Below are 19,192 nucleotides of genomic sequence, written 5' to 3'. Positions count from 1 at the left end.
GGACAGGAGTAAACTACAAATCTCCCTCAAATGTTCCAAGGCTGCGAAATTACACAAGATTATCTTCATTGCATTAAAATTCCTTCCAGATTATGGAACATCAACCACCCTTTACACAGTAAATTCTATTTATTCCTCTAATAAACAGAATACAATCACAAGAAATTATATCAAAAAATACAGCAAAGCAACTCATTCAGGCCAAGGATTTTAATCTAGATTCATGAAGCCCATGCATCAGCTGTGGAATTCTCCACTCCTGCCACCCTTCGCTCTTCCCTGCACAACAAGGACATACGCCCCAAAATGATGTTGCCAAACATTTAGCCCCCAGGGTTCTGGATTCTATTTTGGTCCTGCCCACAAGCTGTGCTCGATGCACCAGATCTGGAAGCGCAAGGAGACGGAGCACTTCTCCTCTGGCCACGGTGGCCAACGTGCAGCTGTGGGAGCGTGAGTTCCCGCAGGACTGTCTGCTGCACACCATGCCATGAGCAGCTGTGGGACGCTGCGCTGCCTGGGACACTGGCAATGATGCCAGTAGCCTCCAGAAGTCCTCGCAACCAATAAAGTTGCCATGATATGTGAACAAAGGGTATTGGGGAGGCCAGAGAGGGACACACTGGACAATCCTAGACACTAAGGATGTTGGAACCTGAGCTCCTCTAGACCTGGCCTCTGGCCTCCTCACTCACTGCTCAGAGGACACCATGGGGATGTGCATCAGACTGTGAGAGTGAGAAACCAATTCTTATTCCATTAGGCTACTGATAATTTGAGGCCAGATGTTACAATTGCCAGCGTGAATTACCTTGCCAATACCTCCCTCAAGTGGAATCTCTCTAGAGCAGTGGTCGGCAAACTGCGGCTCACAAGCCTCATGCGGCTCTTTGGCCCCTTGAGTGTGGCTCTTCCACAAATACCACGTGCGGGCGCGCATGTACGGTGCAATTGAAACTTTGTGGCCCATGTGCAGAAGTCAGTATTTTGTGGAAGAGCCACACTCAAGGGGCCAAAGAGCTGCATGTGGCTCGAGAGCCGCAGTTTGCCAACCACTGCTCTAGAGCAGTGGTTCTCAACCTTGGCTGCATATTAGAACCACCTGGGAATCTTTTTAAAAATCCTGATTTCTGGGCCTCATCGTCCGGAAATTCTGTTTCTTTGTTATGGGGTGGGGCCACAACATTAGTAACAAAGAAACAGAATTTCCGGAGGATGAGGCCCAGAAATCAGGATTTTAAAAAGATTCCCAGGTGATTCTAATGTGCAGCCAAGGTTGAGAACCACTGCTCTAGAGCAACCTTCTCTAAACACCCACCTTACAACAGCCACCAGGCCCCAATTCACTCTCCCCTCTAGCCTGCGGCTTCTTTTGAGAGCACATCTCACCCTGAGGTCACTGAAATATTTGTCTGCTTGTTGATTGTTTTTCTCTCCCACCAGAATGTAAGTGCCTCGAAGGCAGGGACTGTATCACACTCACTGCTGCAGCCCCAGTGTCTGGAAAAGCACCTGCCCTGTTGCCACCACCACAGGAAATGTTTGCCGGGTGCTGTGATGAACAGCTGAGGATGATGAAGTGACAATGAACACCACCAACTACACGGGTCCTAAAGAAGTTCAGGGACACCTCCATGGGGAGGGCCTACCCTTCCAAGCTGCCCTGTGCTTCAACACCCTCTTTTTTAAAAGCTCTAAGAAAAAGAGACACAGTATTATCTGTTATTTCGTTCGTGCCCAAATATTTGGTATGGATGTCTTGAAAGCAAGTTTGGGGGAGAGAGCAGGAAAGGCAGTGGGCCGCACAGGAAATCTGAGGGCATGCAGCCTGACCCAGTGCTGGCGATCCTGCGGAAGGGGCAGCTAAGGGTCAGGCTTCCCAACCTTCCAGGGACAGAGCATCCAGCTGAGGGAAGCCTCCCCACAGACACCAGCCCCATGGGAGCACACGCTGAAACCCACCTGAAGAACGCGTGTTTTCTGCTGAGTGTTCATCATTCTTCTCGACTTGGTCCTCTCCACCTCGTGTCTGTGAACCCACCCTCGAAGTTCATGGTTTAACCTGTAAAACAGCTTCATTAATTTCGTACATTACACAGAAGTAAATGTCTCACACCTGTTTAGAAATAAGTTTAACCACATTCCATAGATTCCAAAGTATGCCAAGTGCCTGAGGATTCAACATTGCTTTTTGAATTGAAAAAGCTAAGATACTTGAAGCTCAGTTGTTTTTAATAACACATGAATTGCTATATGCTAACCTCCTCAGTCATGAGATCAAAATTCAAAGAAAACCATAGCCAAATACCTCCCACATAGAAACGGAGGATGAAAGTGTTTCCTGTTCCTGAGCCACTACAGGTACAGTGGAGGCAGGTGCAGTGGAGACAGACAGGCGCAGTGGAGACAGACAGGCGGAGTGGAGACAGACAGGCGCAGTGGAGACAGACAGGCGGAGTGGAGACAGACAGGCGCAGTGGAGACAGACAGGCGCAGTGGAGACAGACAGGCACAGTGAAGACAGACAGGCGGAGTGGAGACAGGCAGGCAGAGTGGAGACAGACAGGCGCAGTGGAGACAGGCGGAGTGGAGACAGAGGTTCTGTGGAGACAGACAGGTGCAGTGGAGACAGACAGGCACAGTGGTGACAGACAGGCGCAGTGGAGACAGACAGGCGCAGTAGAGACAGACAGGTGCAGTGGAGACAGGCAGGCGCAGTGGAGACAGGCGCAGTGGAGACAGACAGGCGGAGTGGAGACAGACAGGCGCAGTGGAGACAGACAGGCGGAGTGGAGACAGGTGGAGTGGAGACAGACAGGTGCAGTGGAGACAGGCGCAGTGGAGACAGACAGGCGGAGTGGAGACAGACAGGCGCAGTGGAGACAGACAGGCGGAGTGGAGACAGACAGGCGGAGTGGAGACAGACAGGTGCAGTGGAGACAGGCGCAGTGGAGACAGACAGGCGGAGTGGAGACAGACAGGCGCAGTGGAGACAGACAGGCGGAGTGGAGACAGGCGCAGTGGAGACAGACAGGCGGAGTGGAGACAGACAGGAGCAGTGGAGACAGACAGGCACAGTGGAGACAGACAGGAGCAGTGGAGACAGACAGGCGCAGTGGAGACAGACAGGCGGAGTGGAGACAGACAGGAGCAGTGGAGACAGACAGGCGGAGTGGAGACAGACAGGCGGAGTGGAGACAGACAGGAGCAGTGGAGACAGACAGGCGGAGTGGAGACAGACAGGCGCAGTGGAGACAGACAGGCGCAGTGGAGACAGACAGGCGGAGTGGAGACAGACAGGAGCAGTGGAGACAGACAGGCGGAGTGGAGACAGACAGGCGGAGTGGAGACAGACAGGCGCAGTGGAGACAGACAGGCGGAGTGGAGACAGACAGGAGCAGTGGAGACAGACAGGCGGAGTGGAGACAGACAGGCGCAGTGGAGACAAACAGGCGCAGTGGAGACAGACAGGCACAGTGGAGACAGACAGGCGCAGTGGAGACAGACAGGCGCAGTGGAGACAGACAGGCGCAGTGGAGAAGGCACAGCTCCCAGCAGCAGCAGTGTGTCGCAGCCTTTGAAACCCATCCTCTTGTGAGAAGGAAAAGGATGAGCTCAAATGCTTGGGGGAAAAGGTACTATAACCCCAGTTTTCCACCCGGCAGCGTACGGAGCCTGGTTCTGCTGGAACTGCACTCTGTTGTCCTCCCTCGGGAGCAGCTGCGCAGTGTGACCACGTCTACTTAACTACAGTGGTCACTACTAGTCACATAAAAACGCTAGCAGTTTCTGAAGTTCAAGGGTAGGATCCAAAATCACAGAGAAAAAATAAGGGAGAAGCAGGTAAGTGCTCGGTGGGGAAGTGTCTGCAGAGTCACGTGTTTTCTTTGGTCATCTTCCTCATGAGGAAAAGGGCCCTTCTGCTGGGGGGTCACCGCCCGCCAGTCTACCACTCACCTGGGTTTTTATATTAACATCACCCTGGTTTCCAAAGGAGAAGTCTCAAGTCTGCACTCCCAATACCACCACATGGAATGAGCATACCACCTTGATCCGTTGGTGGGATAACCAGACACCTGAAATGCCTGTGGTTACCTGACGAGCAACTGAGAGATTCTCCCAGCTACTCGATCTGAACCGATCCTTTCCTGGGTCCTGAAGCAAACACAGGCCCACTGACCTGAGGGATTCTGTGGTGTTGATGAGCGGCTGGCACGGAGGGGGCGGGAGGTACAGCACTGGCTCCTCACTCAGCACCATCAGGGCTTTGTCGTTGGAGACAGAATGGTCGTAGCTGAAACAAACAAACACACACGTGTCTCCTTGCACCCTAAACTCCCAAGAACTCTGCGATAAGAAAACTATCACTAGTATTAACTTTTTATGAAAACAAGAACCTAACAGACAGAACATACTATAAGATAGAAGCAAATGTAACAGAAAAGGAGGGAAGTATAAACCACACAGCACGAATGTCATTTTGTAAACTGTTTATCCAGACACCATTTATTGAGCAATTATTATGTGCCAGAGCTAGGGGTACAGTAATAACACGTGGCTCATGTGTGCACTGAGCTCGAGGCGCACACAGTGCTGCTGGAACAGAGGTGACACCGTGACGGGGAAACTGGGGGAAGTCCCTGCTGACTGACAGGAATGACAGCATCATGTACTAGGACTGAAGTTCTGTGGTCACTCACAACCTGTGACAACGAAACTGAACAGTCTCCCTGATACAGTGTGTGGTGGGGGAGGGGAGACACAACATACGTGTGTTCAGGAGAAAACTGAAAGCACCGAGAAGCTGAGCATAAACTCTAGACCGTGAATCACTGACAAACACGAGGGTGACGTTAACCAGGCACTCCATTAGCTTAAAGAGCAGACTTCCTTGAGTGTTCCCCTGACCTTCCCCTTAGGAATTCATACCCGGGGCGTGCTGGAAGCAGAGCCCAAGGGGAAGAGAGAACCAGAACGGGGGCATCACTACGGGTCAGGCTCCTCGGTTTGCTCTTTAAACCCCTCCTCACTAAGAATCTCAGATCTGTCTGGAGTTTCTCTACACATGATGCTCTGGATTTAGAAAATTAGATACGCTAAAACCAAGAAAGGAAAAATATTAACACAAAATTGGACGTGGCTAGATTCATATTTTTCATTAATTCATCCAACAAATATTTACTAAATACCAGCTCTGTGCCAGGTACTGTGCTGGGTGCTAGGATCCAACTGGAACCATGAGAAATGGGGTCTCAAGCCTCAAGGCCTCGATGTGGAAGATGGGTCAGATACAAGAAAACAAACATCCAAGCGCTGGGCGGACGAGGCGGTGGGAGGAGACCCCTGGCAGCCTCTCCTCTGGAGAACACGGTCCAGGAGGGAGAAGGAGCACCGCAGGGGGTTCAGAGCAGCCGGTGGGAAGAGGGCGAGCTTAAGGATGCAAAGGAGGCCACCTGCCCGCCAACAGCTGAGCAAGTGAGGGAGGCACATATGATAAGGAATTACTCACCTACGGAAAAGCCACAAGAGGGATTTATTTCCATTTATGTCGACTCCTCACCACTGTGTCAAAGTGGATTTGACGGAGACAAGGCGGGGTGGGAGACCGTCAGAAGAGAACTGCGGTGAGCCAGGCGGGGGCTGAGGACAGATACTGAGGGTGGCAGAGAAGATGAAGGCAGGTGCCCAGTCAAGGTAACTTTTGGAAACTACCAACAGCACTTGCGGACTTGCGGAAAGGGAGGAAGCAGGGTTTCTGCTGCAGGAAGTGGCTGGGGGCAGAGCGTGGAGAGGACCGAGATCTGAGATCTCCACAGTGCGTGTGTCCACCCTGCGAGGTTAACCCTTTGAGTGCCAGGGAGTGCGAGCACGCTCCTCCTGTCTTTCGCCAAAAGTGCCGGCAGTGCTATCGGCAATTTTTTTTTCTACTAATATTTTATAATACAATCAGCAAACAATATATGTCAGAGATGAAGACAAATGTAGTAAAGGTTTCCTTAAATTTTTGAATATGTAACTTCATTTACTTGAGATTCATAATTTTTTTCCTAAACTGCTGTAAAATCGGCAAAAATGCCTTGGCAATTTTAGCATAGTTCCTAGGATATTGGTTGGCACTCAAAGGGTTAAAACAGAGAAGTCATGGAAACTGCTGCCCGCAAGGGTGCGGAGACTTGGAAGTCTGGAGGGAAACCAATCTGCGAGTCGGACACAGAGGCCTGGACTGTGCTCGGTCGTGGACAGGCACCCGGGCAAAAAGGAAACAGAAGAGTTCACAGCCCCGCACCCTGGGGCCTGGACAGAGGTGGTGCCACAAGAAGACTGGAACTGGAACACGCAGCAGAGCACACGTCTCAGGGAAGGAGGGTCACAGCCGAGTGCAGAGGGAAGACCCAGACAAGTTTCCATGGACTTTGGCAACGCTGGCCCGCTGGCCCCCTGGACAGAAAACACTTGGCCGAGTGGAAAAGTAACTGAAGGCAGCCTTCCCTGCAACATGACTCACGGCCTTTCTTCTGCCTGCCGGTGGTTGTTTGGAATAAAACAGTGGCCTGCACAGGCAATGGCTGTACTCACAAAGGTGATCGGCCCGAGTTCAGTTGTAGAGGGAGGAGAAAACGGCTGCCTTGGACTTGGTAAATTCCCAACGCCAGCAGAAGCTGTCCGCCACCCTCACAACCAGAACAAAGACCCGTCACATGTGCGTTATTTCAGAAACCAGGTCTGCACACTGACAGAAGTACAAATGCTGCCGTCCATCAGAAGAGTCCAAAACAGCTTTGGAAAATACATTTCTGATTTATAATTGTATTTCCATGTGATAAACTCTAGTAATGACTTCTGCACATCTGTGCTGCCTGGCTTTGTTCTATCAGCCAAAATATTCTTTGGAAAACAAAGAAAAATCCAATAGAAGAAATACCAGGAAAGAGTCTGGGTGGAGCTGAAGGGGAGGAAAAGAGACACTCAGCCAGCTTCCATCTGGAGACAATTAGGGCCACACAACCCTGAAGTGGCCTGAGCTCCAGGTGGCTGGTGAACCACTCGATGGTAAAAATCTCAGTACATAAAGCTCCAGAGTCCAGGGCATTGCAAACAGAATTCCTCAAGTCAGGGAAGGTCCTGGCTAATGCCTTCTCTGGGGGGACAGTCCTGACTGGAACCCAATGTCCTGGCATAATTATTACTAGCACTACTTTTCATTCTAAAAAGTGTCCCAATTTGGGTGACAAATCCTATGGTCACCTTATTCTATACCACACATTTCTTTTTTCCTAACCTTGATCCAAGGAAGGAGAATATTTTTTCCCATTGATTTTTAGAGAGAATGGAAGGAAGGGAAGATGAGGGGAGAAAGGGAGAGGGGGAGGGGGAGAGAGAGAGAGACAGACAGACAGACAGACAGACACTGATGTGACAGAGACACATTGATTGGTTGCCTCCCACATGTGCCCCATCAGGGGGAAGGAATGGGACCTGCAACGCAGGTATGTACCCTTGACCAGGAATTGAATCCAAGACCTCCTGGTTCTAACCACTAAGCCACACCAGACAAGACACCAAACATTTCTAAGACTGAAAAAACATATGCAGTTAACTATTAAATGACAGGCAAATACAACATTTATTATAAATTATGGGAGAAGTCTACTTTTTTATTTGAATCAGTTCTCATAACGCATCTGAAAACAAAAAACATATTATGAAATAAGCTGCACTAAGAAATAAATAGAGATTGAAAATTGTGGGAGTAAGTGGATGCTACACAGACACACTCCCAAGATCAAATTGGAATTACGACTAAAATACAAAACAAAACAAAATCCTGAATAATCACCTGAAGACTAGCTGGAGAGAAGCCTGATAACCAAGGATGGAAAGTGCAGACCACACAGAGACTGGTAGGAGGGGCAGAAGTGCAAAAGGGCTGGCGGGGCTCCCACAGAGAGCAGCTGAAGTCCCAGAGGGATAGCCCAGCTGTGGGGGGTTGCCACTGAGAACTCTGGGGTGTAACCCCCAAACTGGGCTCCTCAGCCCAGAGCACCAGAACTGAGAAAGTTGCCCACATAACACCTGGCTGTGAAAAGCAGCAGGGCTACTGTCTGCCAGGGAGAGATGGCTGGAAATTCAGGCACCCTCTTAAAGGGCCAACGCACAAAATTTCTAGTGCAGGCACTCACCCTGGGCTCCAGCAGAGGGAGGGCAGAGTAGACTGGAGCTGTGTGAACAGAAGCCAGGGTTGGAGGTTGCTAGGGTAGAGCTCAGAGAGAAAACACCCCAGTTTCCTGTGCTGAGTCGTTCCCTCAGCTGCAGAGGACAATTCTCTCAGGCAGAGCTTTGCTGTCCAGGTGGTTTTTGCCTGGGGGTAAGACAGTTGCCCCACCCTATTGGAAAACCCCTTGCCACAATCTGTGGAGTTTCTGAGGCACATTAAGGGACTGAAAATAACAATTAGCCCCCCAGGCAGAAGCAATTGCCCCACCCTATCGGAAAACCTCAAGTTCCACCTGTGGACAATTGCCTTCAGCTACTCAAGACTGATTACAATCAGTGTGCAGGCAGAGGTAGGTCTCTGGAGGCTTTGAGTCATTGCCTAATCTTTGCCTGAGTCAGAAACAGCATTTGACACAGCAGTGCACTAGAGGTTGGAAGGTATAGTAGATCTACCTAATATATCGTCACAAACCCAAACAGGCAGCCAAAATGAGGAGACAAAAAAGCAACCCCCAAATGAAAGAACAACAGAATTCTCCAGAAGAAGAGCTAAATGAAATGGAAATTAAAAACTTATCAGACATAGAGTTCAGAGTAATGATGACAAAGATGCTCAATAGAATGAGAAAAGTATTGGTAACTATGAAGAATGACATAGCACGAATAAAAAAGACAATGGAAGGAATACACAGCAGATTAGGGGAAGTTGAGGATAGGACCAGTGAGTTACAGAATGTGTAGGAAAAAATCGCATCCGGAGAACCAAAAAGAAAATACAATTAAAAAACAGGAGGACAATTAAGGGAGCTGTGGGACAACGTGCAATGTAAAATTATTCGCAGAACAGGTGTGCCAGAAGAGGCGGAAAGGGAGAAAGGGACAGAGAACATGTTTGAAGAAATAATGGCAGAAAACTCCCCTAACCTGGAGAAGGAAAATGTCACACAAGTCCAGGAGGCACAGAGAGTCCCAAGCAAGAAGAACGCAAACAGGCCCACACACAGACACATCATCATTAAAATGCCAAAAATTAAAGACAAAGAGAGAATCTTAAAGGCAGCAAGAGAAAAGCAACTGTTACCTACAAAGGAGCTCCCATAAGGCTGACACCTGATTTCTCATCAGAAACCCTACAGGCCAGAAGGGAATGGTATGAAGTACTCAAGGTAATGGAAAGCAAGGATCTGAAACCAAGATTACCATATCCAGCACAAATCGTTCAAAATAGATGGTGAAATAAAGAGCTTCCCAGACCAAAAAAAAAAAAGACTACAGGAGTTTATCACCACCAAACCAGCATTACAAGAAATGCTAAAGAGACTGCCTTAATGGAAGCAGTACAGAGAAATATAGGCATACAGAATTAAAATGGCAATAAATAAGTACCTATCCTATATAATAAAAGGGTTACATGCAAATTGACAGAACAGCAGAATCAACATAGGAGCTGCCCTCTAGTGGTCAGTGCGCTCCCACAGGGGGAGCGCCGCTCAGCCAGAAGCCATGAGCCAGGCTCACAGCTAGCAAGCACAGTGGCAGTGGCGGGAGCCTCTCCCGCCTTCGCAGCAGCACTAAGGATGTCCAACTGCCGGCTTAGGCCCAGCCAGCAGTGGGACATCCCCCAAGGGCTCCTGGACTGCAGAGGGCACAGGCCGGGCTGAGGGACCCACCCGAGTGCACGAATTTCATGCATCGGGCTTCTAGTCAATAATAACCTTAAATGTAAATGAATAAAATGCTCCAATCAAAAGACATAGGGTAGCTGAATGGGTAATAAAACATGACCCAACTATATGCTGTTCAGGAGAGACCCACCTCAGAACAAAAAAGACTCACACAGGATGAGAGTGAAGGTATGAAACAAATTATCCATGCGAATGGAAACAAAAATAAAGCTGGGGTAGCAATACTCATATCCAACAAATCGACTTCAAAAATGAAGGCCATCACAAGAGACAACAAAGATCACTACATAAAACTAAAGGGATCAATCCAATAAGAGGATATAACACTGGTAAACATATATGCATCAATATAAGAGCACCTAAATACACGAAAAAACTGGTAGACGACATTAAGGGAGATCGATAACAATACAGTCATAGTAGAAAACTTTAACCCCCCACTGACTTCACTGGATAGATCTTCCAGACAAAAACGTAACAAGGAAATAGAAACTCTAAATGACACATTTTCAGATGGATTTAATTGACATTTATAGAACATTTCACCCCAGAGCTGCAGAATATACATTCTTCTCAAGTGCACATGGAACATTCTCAAAGATAGACTACAAGTTGGGACACAAAACAAGTCTCTACAAGTTCAAGAAGATTAAAATCTTATCAAGCATCTTCTCAGATTACAGTGAAATGAAATTAGAAATCAACTACAGTAAAAACACCCAAAAACATTCAAAATCATGGAGGCTAAATAGGATGTTATTAAACAACTACAGGCCTGATGCACGAAATTCGTGCAAGAGTAGGCCTTCCTTCCCCTGGCTGCCAGCACCGGCTTCCCTCTGGCACCCAGGACTCGGGCTTCCCTCACAGCCCCAGCTTCATCCACAAGGTTGTCTGGGAAGGACGTCAGGCCTAATTAGAATATTATGCTTTTATTATTATAGATGAATGGATTACCAATGAGATAAAGAAAGAAATTTCCTGGAAACAAATGAAAATGAACACATAACAACCCAAAATATCTGGGACCCAGCAAAAGCAGTCCTCAGAGGAAAGTTCATAGCACTACAGGCCTACCTAAAAAACAAACAAAACAAAAAACAAAAAAAAAAAAACAAGAAAAATGAACAAAAGCTACTTAACCCTACAACTTAAAGAACTCGAAAGAACTCAAATAATGAATTATCAGAAAGAGAAAATAAAAGCCCAGAGTAAGTAGAAGGAAGGAAATAATAAATATTAGAGCAGAAATAAATGAGACAGAGACTAAACAATGCAAAAGATCAATGAAACTAAGAGCCGATTCCTTGAAAGGATAAACAAGGTTGATGAACTGTTAGACTAATCAAGAAACAAAGAGAGAGGACCCAAATAAATAAAATCAGAAACAAAAGTGGAGAAGTAACCACTGACCCCACAGAAATACAAAGGATTGTAAGAAAATACTGTGAACAACTACATGCCAACAAGCTGGACAATCTCCCAAAACTGAATCAGGAAGATCAGAAAACCTGAATAGGCCAGTAACAGCTGATGAAATAGAAGCAGGAATCAAAACACTCCCAATGAACAAAAGCCCTGTCTGGATGGCTTCCCAGGGGAGTTTTATCAAACAGTCAAGACCTAACTCCTACACTCCTCAAACTATTCCAAAAAATCCAAGAGGAAGGAACACTTCCAAGCTCTTTTTACCAGGCCAGCATTATCCTAATTCCAAAACCAGATGAAGATACTACAAAGAAAAAGAATTACAGGTCAATATTCCTGATGAACACAGATGCTAAAATATTAGCAGATCGCATCCAGCAATATATTAAAAAGATCATACGCCATGACCAAGTAGGATTTATTCTAAGGATGCAGGCTGGTACAATATGTGCAAACCAATAAACGTGATACATCACATAAACAAACTGAAAGATAAAAATCACATGCTCATATCAATAGATGCAGAAAAAGCATTTGACAAAATCCAACACACATTTTTGATAAAACTCTCAGCAAACTGGGAATAAAGGGAGCATATCTCAACAGGATAAAGGCCATATATGACAAACCTACAGAACATCATACTCAATAGGCAAACACTAAAACCATTTCCCCTAAGAACAGGAATAAGACAGTGATATCCACTCTTATTCACCATTCTTATTCAAGACTACAGGCCCAGTGCATGACATTCGTGGACTGGGGTATGGGGGCGGGGGGATGGTCCCTATGCCCGGCCTGCGCCCTCTCGCAGTCCAGGACTCTCGCAGTCTGGGACCCCTCGCTCCTTACTGCCCGCCTGCAGCGGAGGCAGAAGAGGCTCCCGCCGCCGTCAACAATACACTCGCCAGTCCTGAGCCCTGCTTCTGGTTGAGCAGCGCTACCCTGTGGGAGTGCACTGACCACCAAGGAGCAGCTCCTGCGTTGAGCGTCTGCTCCCTGGTGGTCAGTGCGTGTCATAGCGACCAGTTGTTCTGCTGTCCGGTCGATTTGCATGTTAGGGTTTTATTATATAGGATAGTACTGGAAGTGCTGGCCACAGCGATCAGACAAGAAGAAAAAAATAAAAGGCATCCAAATTGGAAAGGAGGAAGTAAAACTCTCATTATTCACAGACAACATGATATTGTGCGTAGAAAACCCTAAAGACTCCATCAAAAAACTACTAGATTTAACAAATGAATTTGGCAATGAAGCAGAATACAAAATCAACACCCAAAAAGCGATGGTTTTTTCATACACAAATAATGAATTATCAGAAAGAGAAAATAAACAAACAATCCCATTTACCACTGCTACAAAAAAAGTAAGATAAAAAAAAAAGTAAGATACTTAGGAATAAACTTAACCAAGGAGGTAAAAGACTTGTACTTGGAAAACTACAAGATGTTGAAAAAAAGAGATAGAAGAATATATAAACAAGTGGAAGAATATACCGTGTTCATGGATTGGTAGAATCAACATCATTAAAATGTCCATCCTACCCAAGGCAATCTACAGATTCCATGCAATCCCTATTAAAATACCAACAGCATATTTCACAGAGCTAGAACAAATACTACAAAAATTTATATGGAACAGAAAAAAGACCCCAAAGAGCCGCAGCAATCTTGAGAAAGAAAAACAAAGTTGGAGGAATCATAATACCAGATATCAAGTTATACTACAAAGCCAGTGTAATCAAAACAGCCTGGTACTGGCACAAGAACAGTCATATAGATCAACAGAACAGAACAGAGACCCCACAAATTGACCCAAGCCATTACGCTCCATTAATATTTGACAAAGCAGGCAAGACAGTTTCTTAAATAAATGGTGTTGGGAAAATTGGAAAGATACATGCAAAAAAATGAAACTAGATCACTAACTTACCCCATACACAGGAATAAACTTAAAATGGATAAAAGACCTAAATGTAATTCGGGAAACCATAAAAATCCTAGAAGAAACCATAGGCAGCAAAATTTCAGACATCTCTCATAGCAATATGTTTACAGATACATCTCCTAGGGCAAAGGAAACTGAGGAGAAAATAAATAAATGAGACTACATCAAAATGAAAAGCTTCTGCACAACAAAAGAAAATATCAACAAAACAAAAAGGGAGCCCACTGTATGGGAGAACATATTTGGCAATGATCCATCTGATAAAGGGTTAATATCCAAAATACATAAGGAACTCATACAACTTAACAAAAGGAAGACAAACAATCCAATTAAAAAATGGGCAAAGAACCTATATAGACACTTCTCCAAAGTGGACACACAGATGGCTAGAAACATATGAAAAAATGCTCAAAGTCCCTGACCATCAGAGAGATGCAAATTAAAATAACAATGAGGTACCACATCACACCTGTCAGATGGCTACCATCAACAAATCAACAAATGACAAGTGCTGGAGAGGATGTGGAGAAAAGGGAACCCTAGTACACTGCTGGTGGGAATGCAGACTGGTGCAGCCACTACAGAAAACAGTATGGAGTTTCCTTAAAAAATTAAATGTGGATCTGCCATTTGACCCTGTGCTCCCACTTCTAGGACTAAGAAACCCGAAACACCAATCAGAAAGAATGTATGCACCCCTATGTTCATAGCAGCACAATTTACAATAGCAAAGATCTGAAAACAGCCCAAGTGCCCATCAGTAGATGAGTGGCTAAAGAAACTGTGGTACATTTATACTATTGAATACTATGCAGCAGTAAAAGTGAAGGCTCTCTTACCCTTTGGGACAGCACGGAGGGACCTGGAGAGTATTATACTAAGGGAAATAAGTCAGAGAAAGACAAGTATCACATGATCACACTCATACGTGGAATGTAATGAACAAAATAAATTGATGAATAATATAGATTCAGAGACATAGAAGCATAGAACAGACTGAGGAATCTCAGGAAAGGCAGGGGAGAGTGGGTGGGTAGGAAGTGATCAGCCAAAGAACTTGTATGCATATATTTATGCATAACCCATAGACACCGACAATAGGGTGGTGAAGATCTGGGGCATGGGGCAGAGGAGGGCTAAAAGGGGTCAATGAGGGAAAAAGGGGCATACATGTAATACTTTCAACAATAAAGATTTTAAAAGGAAGGAAGGAAGGAAGGAAGGAAGGAAGGAAGGAAGGAAGGAAGGAAGGAAGGAAGGAAGGAAGGAAGGAAGACAAGTGTCCTGGCAGAATACAAAGAAAACACCTAAAATTTTGTTAAAAACAAATTCATATCTCAAAAGTTTTGCAAACTTTCAGTATTTCTTATTCAGCATTTATAATGATAAAAGCAAGAACATCAACTTACTGAACTGATATCTAGTTAAATCTCCCAAGTTGCTTAATAATAATCTTAAATATTTCAAGAGACTTGCCTGTAGCAAGAAAATCTATAATCTCTTTCATTTTTAACCACGACCTATATAACCCTACTCCGCACGGGCAATGGTGACGTTGGTGGGGTCAGAGAGAGGGCTTGCATTTCATGTGCTACTATGAAAGCTGTCAGTTACCTGGAAGTCATCAAGACCTGCAGGTGGAACTAGGGTGACCTGAGCACGCCTTTCTGGGAGCCACCTGCTCCAACGTGGACAACAGGTGTGAAACAAGTCTTGTAAAGGTCACCTGACTGTGACGTCAAGTATCTAATCAACAAGCTACACATACCTAAGGGACACAACTCTCATAAATCTAAAGACCATGAAGTTTAAAAATGTCACTTTGATGTATCTCATGTAGACAACACAACTCGAAACTGCAGAGCATGTGTGGCAAACTAGAAGAGATTACTTAGTAAAGTTAAAGACACTATGAAGCCGTAACCGGTTTGGCTCAGTGGATAGAGTGTCGGCCTGCAGACTGAAGGGTCCCAGGTTCGATTCCAGTCAAGGGCATGTACCTTGGTTGTGGGCACATCTCCAGTGGGGAGTGTGCAGGAGGCAGCTGATCGATGTTTCTCTCTCATCGATGTTTCTAACTCTCTATCTCTCTCCCTTCCTCTCTGTAAAAAATCAATAAAATATGTGTTTTTTTAAAAAAGACACTGTGAAACTCTAGCAATGCCAGGGCCACTGTTCAGGGGTCAGAAGTCAGGATTCCTGTATGTTCCACACGGTGGCATCTGTCACGTTTCTGCTGCGCTGCAGTGACCACCATGCCATTCTCCGGATCCTCCGCCATACACAGCACAGTACTGTACACACCACAGATACCTGAATAAATGAGTGCTAGCATTTTCCCAAGAAGGCTAAACAAAGAAGAGCCTGCAGAACCATGGAACTGCAATGGTGTGGGTGTAACAGTGAACATCAGCAGGACTCCCTATGGGCCTTCCCGGGACCACCTCAGAGAGGTCAATGGCCATCAAGCGTCAGTCATTTGCTGTCAGTCAAGGACCTGGCTCCGTTTAAAAAATAATAATAATAAAATTTAAAAAAATAAATAAATGAAATAAAATTCCAAATAACACAGGGAAATGCTTACTGAAAAGTTTACAGCTCTGAAAATGTCACTAACTCCACTAAGTGGTTAACTTCTAGTTAACATAATGTAGAAATTCTATTTCCAAAAAATTATGTCTTTTACTATTGGAAAGCTACATGAAAATTTACCAAGACAGTATTAAATTGTAACAAAGGAGGAAAATTCAACAAAGATCATAATACACAAGCAAGAATGATTTTGTCTGATAATTAAAAATAGGTTTAACCACATCATTCCACCACATCACATCACATGCAGGGGAGATGATACAGCAGCAATTAGATGCATTATATGTGTAAAATCTATATGTATAAAAGCCCAGTGACCAGAAAGGCGGAATGACCAGAATGACTGGTGGCTATGGCCTACACTGTGGAGCCAACCAGCCTGATCCGGGCCCTGATTGGCCCTCCACCCCCAGCCGGCCCAGCCCCTGACTGGTCTCCAACACCCTGATCCAGGGCGGGCCAGCCGGCGAATCACCCTCAGCCCCTCCCCCAGGCCGGCCGGACCCCACCCATGCACGAATTCGTGCATCGGGCCTCTAGTACAGTAAATAACATAACTATGTTAAAGTCATCACATATAATTTAATGTATATACTGTGTGTGTTTCAAGATGTATACCAGTGCAGGAAAACTGAGACTCTAAGAGCACATCTCTACAAGAATTCTAAAACAGGGAAAGGTTTCAGAAAGCAAACTTGCTCCTAGAACCAATCTTAACAGTGAGTGAAATGCACGCCTGGCCTGTGCCCGCTCACTCTCCTGATTAAACTGCATACAGTGGCCCACGGGTGAGCTGTGCTACCCGGCCTGCTGCAGCCTCACTGCAGTGGCTCAGCACACACGCCATCTCACCTGTGGCTGTCTTTCCGGATGACGCTGTCAGGCGGGTCTTGCGCCTCCTTAGCGGAAAATCCAAGAAGGTGCCTCCTTTGATTTGCAGGGTTCACACTAGGATTTGTTCTCCTGGAATCCTGTTCCAACATGCTAAATGTTTAAAAATGCAAAACAAGAGGTAAATAAAAATATGCACACATGCTACATGTAACTCTGAAGCACAGCGGAGCCCCTGCGCAGGTCCCAGCACACGGCAGGAATGCTGGGCACAGAGCAAGAACAGCACGCTGAAGTGGTCAGACCTACAGCCCAGCACCCTGAACATATGAAAACCAAATCTGAAAATGAACTTTATAGGTATAAAAGTACCTTATCTATAGGCTGTTTAAACAAGGTCAGTATTCTACATCCTTTCAATACCCATATTGCTATATATACACGTAGAAACAAATATGCCATGCACAGAAGCAAATTCTAAACTCAGATAAGTGAAATCAGAAATTCTCCAATGAGGAGATACTTCAAATGAAATGAGAATTACTCAGTATATCAAGAACCAAATGCATTAGCCTTTCACAATCCCAGAAAGCAGGCTATTGAATAAAGCTAACAAAAATTATTTTAGCAAATACTTCTATTTTTATTTATGTGTAAAAATTTCCTATTTAAGCCCTGGCCAGTGTGTTCCACATCATGCCATGGTTAGAGTGTCGGTCCGTGCACCAAAGGGTCATGGGTTCAATTCCTGGTCACGGGCACGTACCTCAGTAGCAGGTTGGATCCCACAGCCCTGGGTCAGGGTAAGTGCAGGAGGCAATTGATGTGTTTCTCTCACATCGATCTCTCTCTCTCCCTTTCTCGCTCTCTCTCTCCCCACCCCTCCTCCTTCCCTCCCTTCCACTCTCTCTAAAAAGCAATGGAAAAAGTATCCTCAAGTGAGGATAAATGGACAAATAAATAAATAAATAAAATTTCTTGTTTACTTCTTTGTCGCCGCTCTACCCATAATACTTTCATTCATCAATGTACGTTCTCTTGATGGGCCTAAAGTATTTGGAGGCAAACAAATACACACGCATACACATGCACACACATACCAAATATTGCAATAATTATTTTAACACTTCTAACACATTAAACCATTAATCGTGGGCTTAGAACAGGGGTGGGCAAACTTTTTGACTTGAGGGCCACAATGGGTTCTTAAACTGGACCAGAGGGCCGGAACAAAAGCATGGATGGAGTGTTTGTGTGAACTAATATAAATTCAAAGTAAACATCATTACATAAAAGGGTACGGTCTTTTTTTTTTTTTAGTTTTATTCATTTCAAACGGGCCGGATCTGGCCCGTGGGCCGTAGTTTGCCCACGGCTGGCTTAGAAACTTGGCTCATCAGTACCTTATTGTGCAGGTGAGCTTGATTCGATTCCCCAGGCACATAACCCACATTGGTTATAAGCCTCAGGGAAGCACCAGAGGAGGGAGACCAGACCTCAGGGAGGAGGGGAGGGCCAGGAGGCTGGGGAAGAGGGCAGTGGGGGCCTGTGGTTCCTAAGAAACAGTCATTTGCCTCCAAATGCGAGGAAAGGTACAATCACAGTGGCCATTTGCATGGTGTATGGATGATTAATAATTAAGTCAGTACAGAATGATTAATACTTGGAAGTTTTAAAGAGCCCTTGTACTGATGGCTGATCCGGCACATCCCTTCTCAGCTGCGGCTGTGACAGGCAGATGCCCTGAGTAGGGGCCAGTTGGGTCCACTCCAGCTCACCTGGACCCTAGTCACCACTCAGCAGCCGCACCTGGAGTCAGCTTGCTGCTGACTGTTTGACAGTGGTCGCCGCTTCCTCACGCGGTAATTCCTGACGACAACACCTCACCCACGGCTACTGCAATCACTTGACTCTTTCAGCCAAAGGGCTCAGCTCTCACTCAATGAACTTCACAGCACTTCACTGCAGAGTCAACAAAGTGTCGTGAGCAAGTGTCAGTGACAGGCAAAAATTAGGGTCCAAACAGCCTGAGTCTCACCTTCATTATCCACCCATTGGCCCAGGATATAGTTTTGAAAGGCTATATAGCAAGAAATTTTACAAAGAATCTTTTAAAGTTTTTCACTTATTTTTTAAGTTGCTTTTGTCATTTGGCCTCCATTCGCTGTACTTTCTATGTACTGAAATGAAATTTCTCTTAAGCTAAGTTAAGGGTAAGCTCAAAAAGCTGTAAATGCTTGAACCCTAAGAAACGGCCACACAAACTAACTTAACCATCTGAGTAACAACAGACAAGAGAATATGAGACAATTAGTGTTGGTGGGGACTTTTAGATTCTTGGCATGAGTGTTTTTACATCATTGGATGTCCCCTTTTGCTAATTTGGGGAAAATTAAGTGTCCAATAATGCAAAGGGATGATTTGAGTCACAGGAAGGTTAGGGTAATGGTCATACATTCATTGATGACAGTTCATAATACTAATAAGTCAATCTA

The 19,192-nt window shown here is 45.5% G+C and overlaps 1 protein-coding gene across 4 annotated transcripts in view; it reads right to left on the bottom strand.

The window, feature by feature from the left end:
- The window catches only part of ATF6 (activating transcription factor 6), a 147,140-nt gene that overhangs the window by 63,896 nt on the left and 64,052 nt on the right, over positions 1-19,192 (bottom strand). For 3 of the 4 annotated variants that reach the window (XM_059674200.1, XM_059674199.1, XM_059674198.1), the window contains exons 11-13: positions 16,719-16,850; positions 4,181-4,294; positions 1,963-2,062 (exon numbers count right to left, since the gene is read on the bottom strand). In XM_059674200.1, the coding sequence (XP_059530183.1) occupies positions 1,963-2,062; positions 4,181-4,294; positions 16,719-16,850 (346 nt within the window). The remainder of the gene's footprint in view (positions 1-1,962; positions 2,063-4,180; positions 4,295-16,718; positions 16,851-19,192) is intronic. The other variant, XM_059674201.1, reaches the window with a different exon arrangement.

The sequence above is a fragment of the Myotis daubentonii genome, chromosome 18, assembly GCF_963259705.1.
Source record: "Myotis daubentonii chromosome 18, mMyoDau2.1, whole genome shotgun sequence".
NCBI lineage: Eukaryota > Metazoa > Chordata > Mammalia > Chiroptera > Vespertilionidae > Myotis > Myotis daubentonii.
This window is presented reverse-complemented; position numbering and strand designations above follow the sequence as displayed.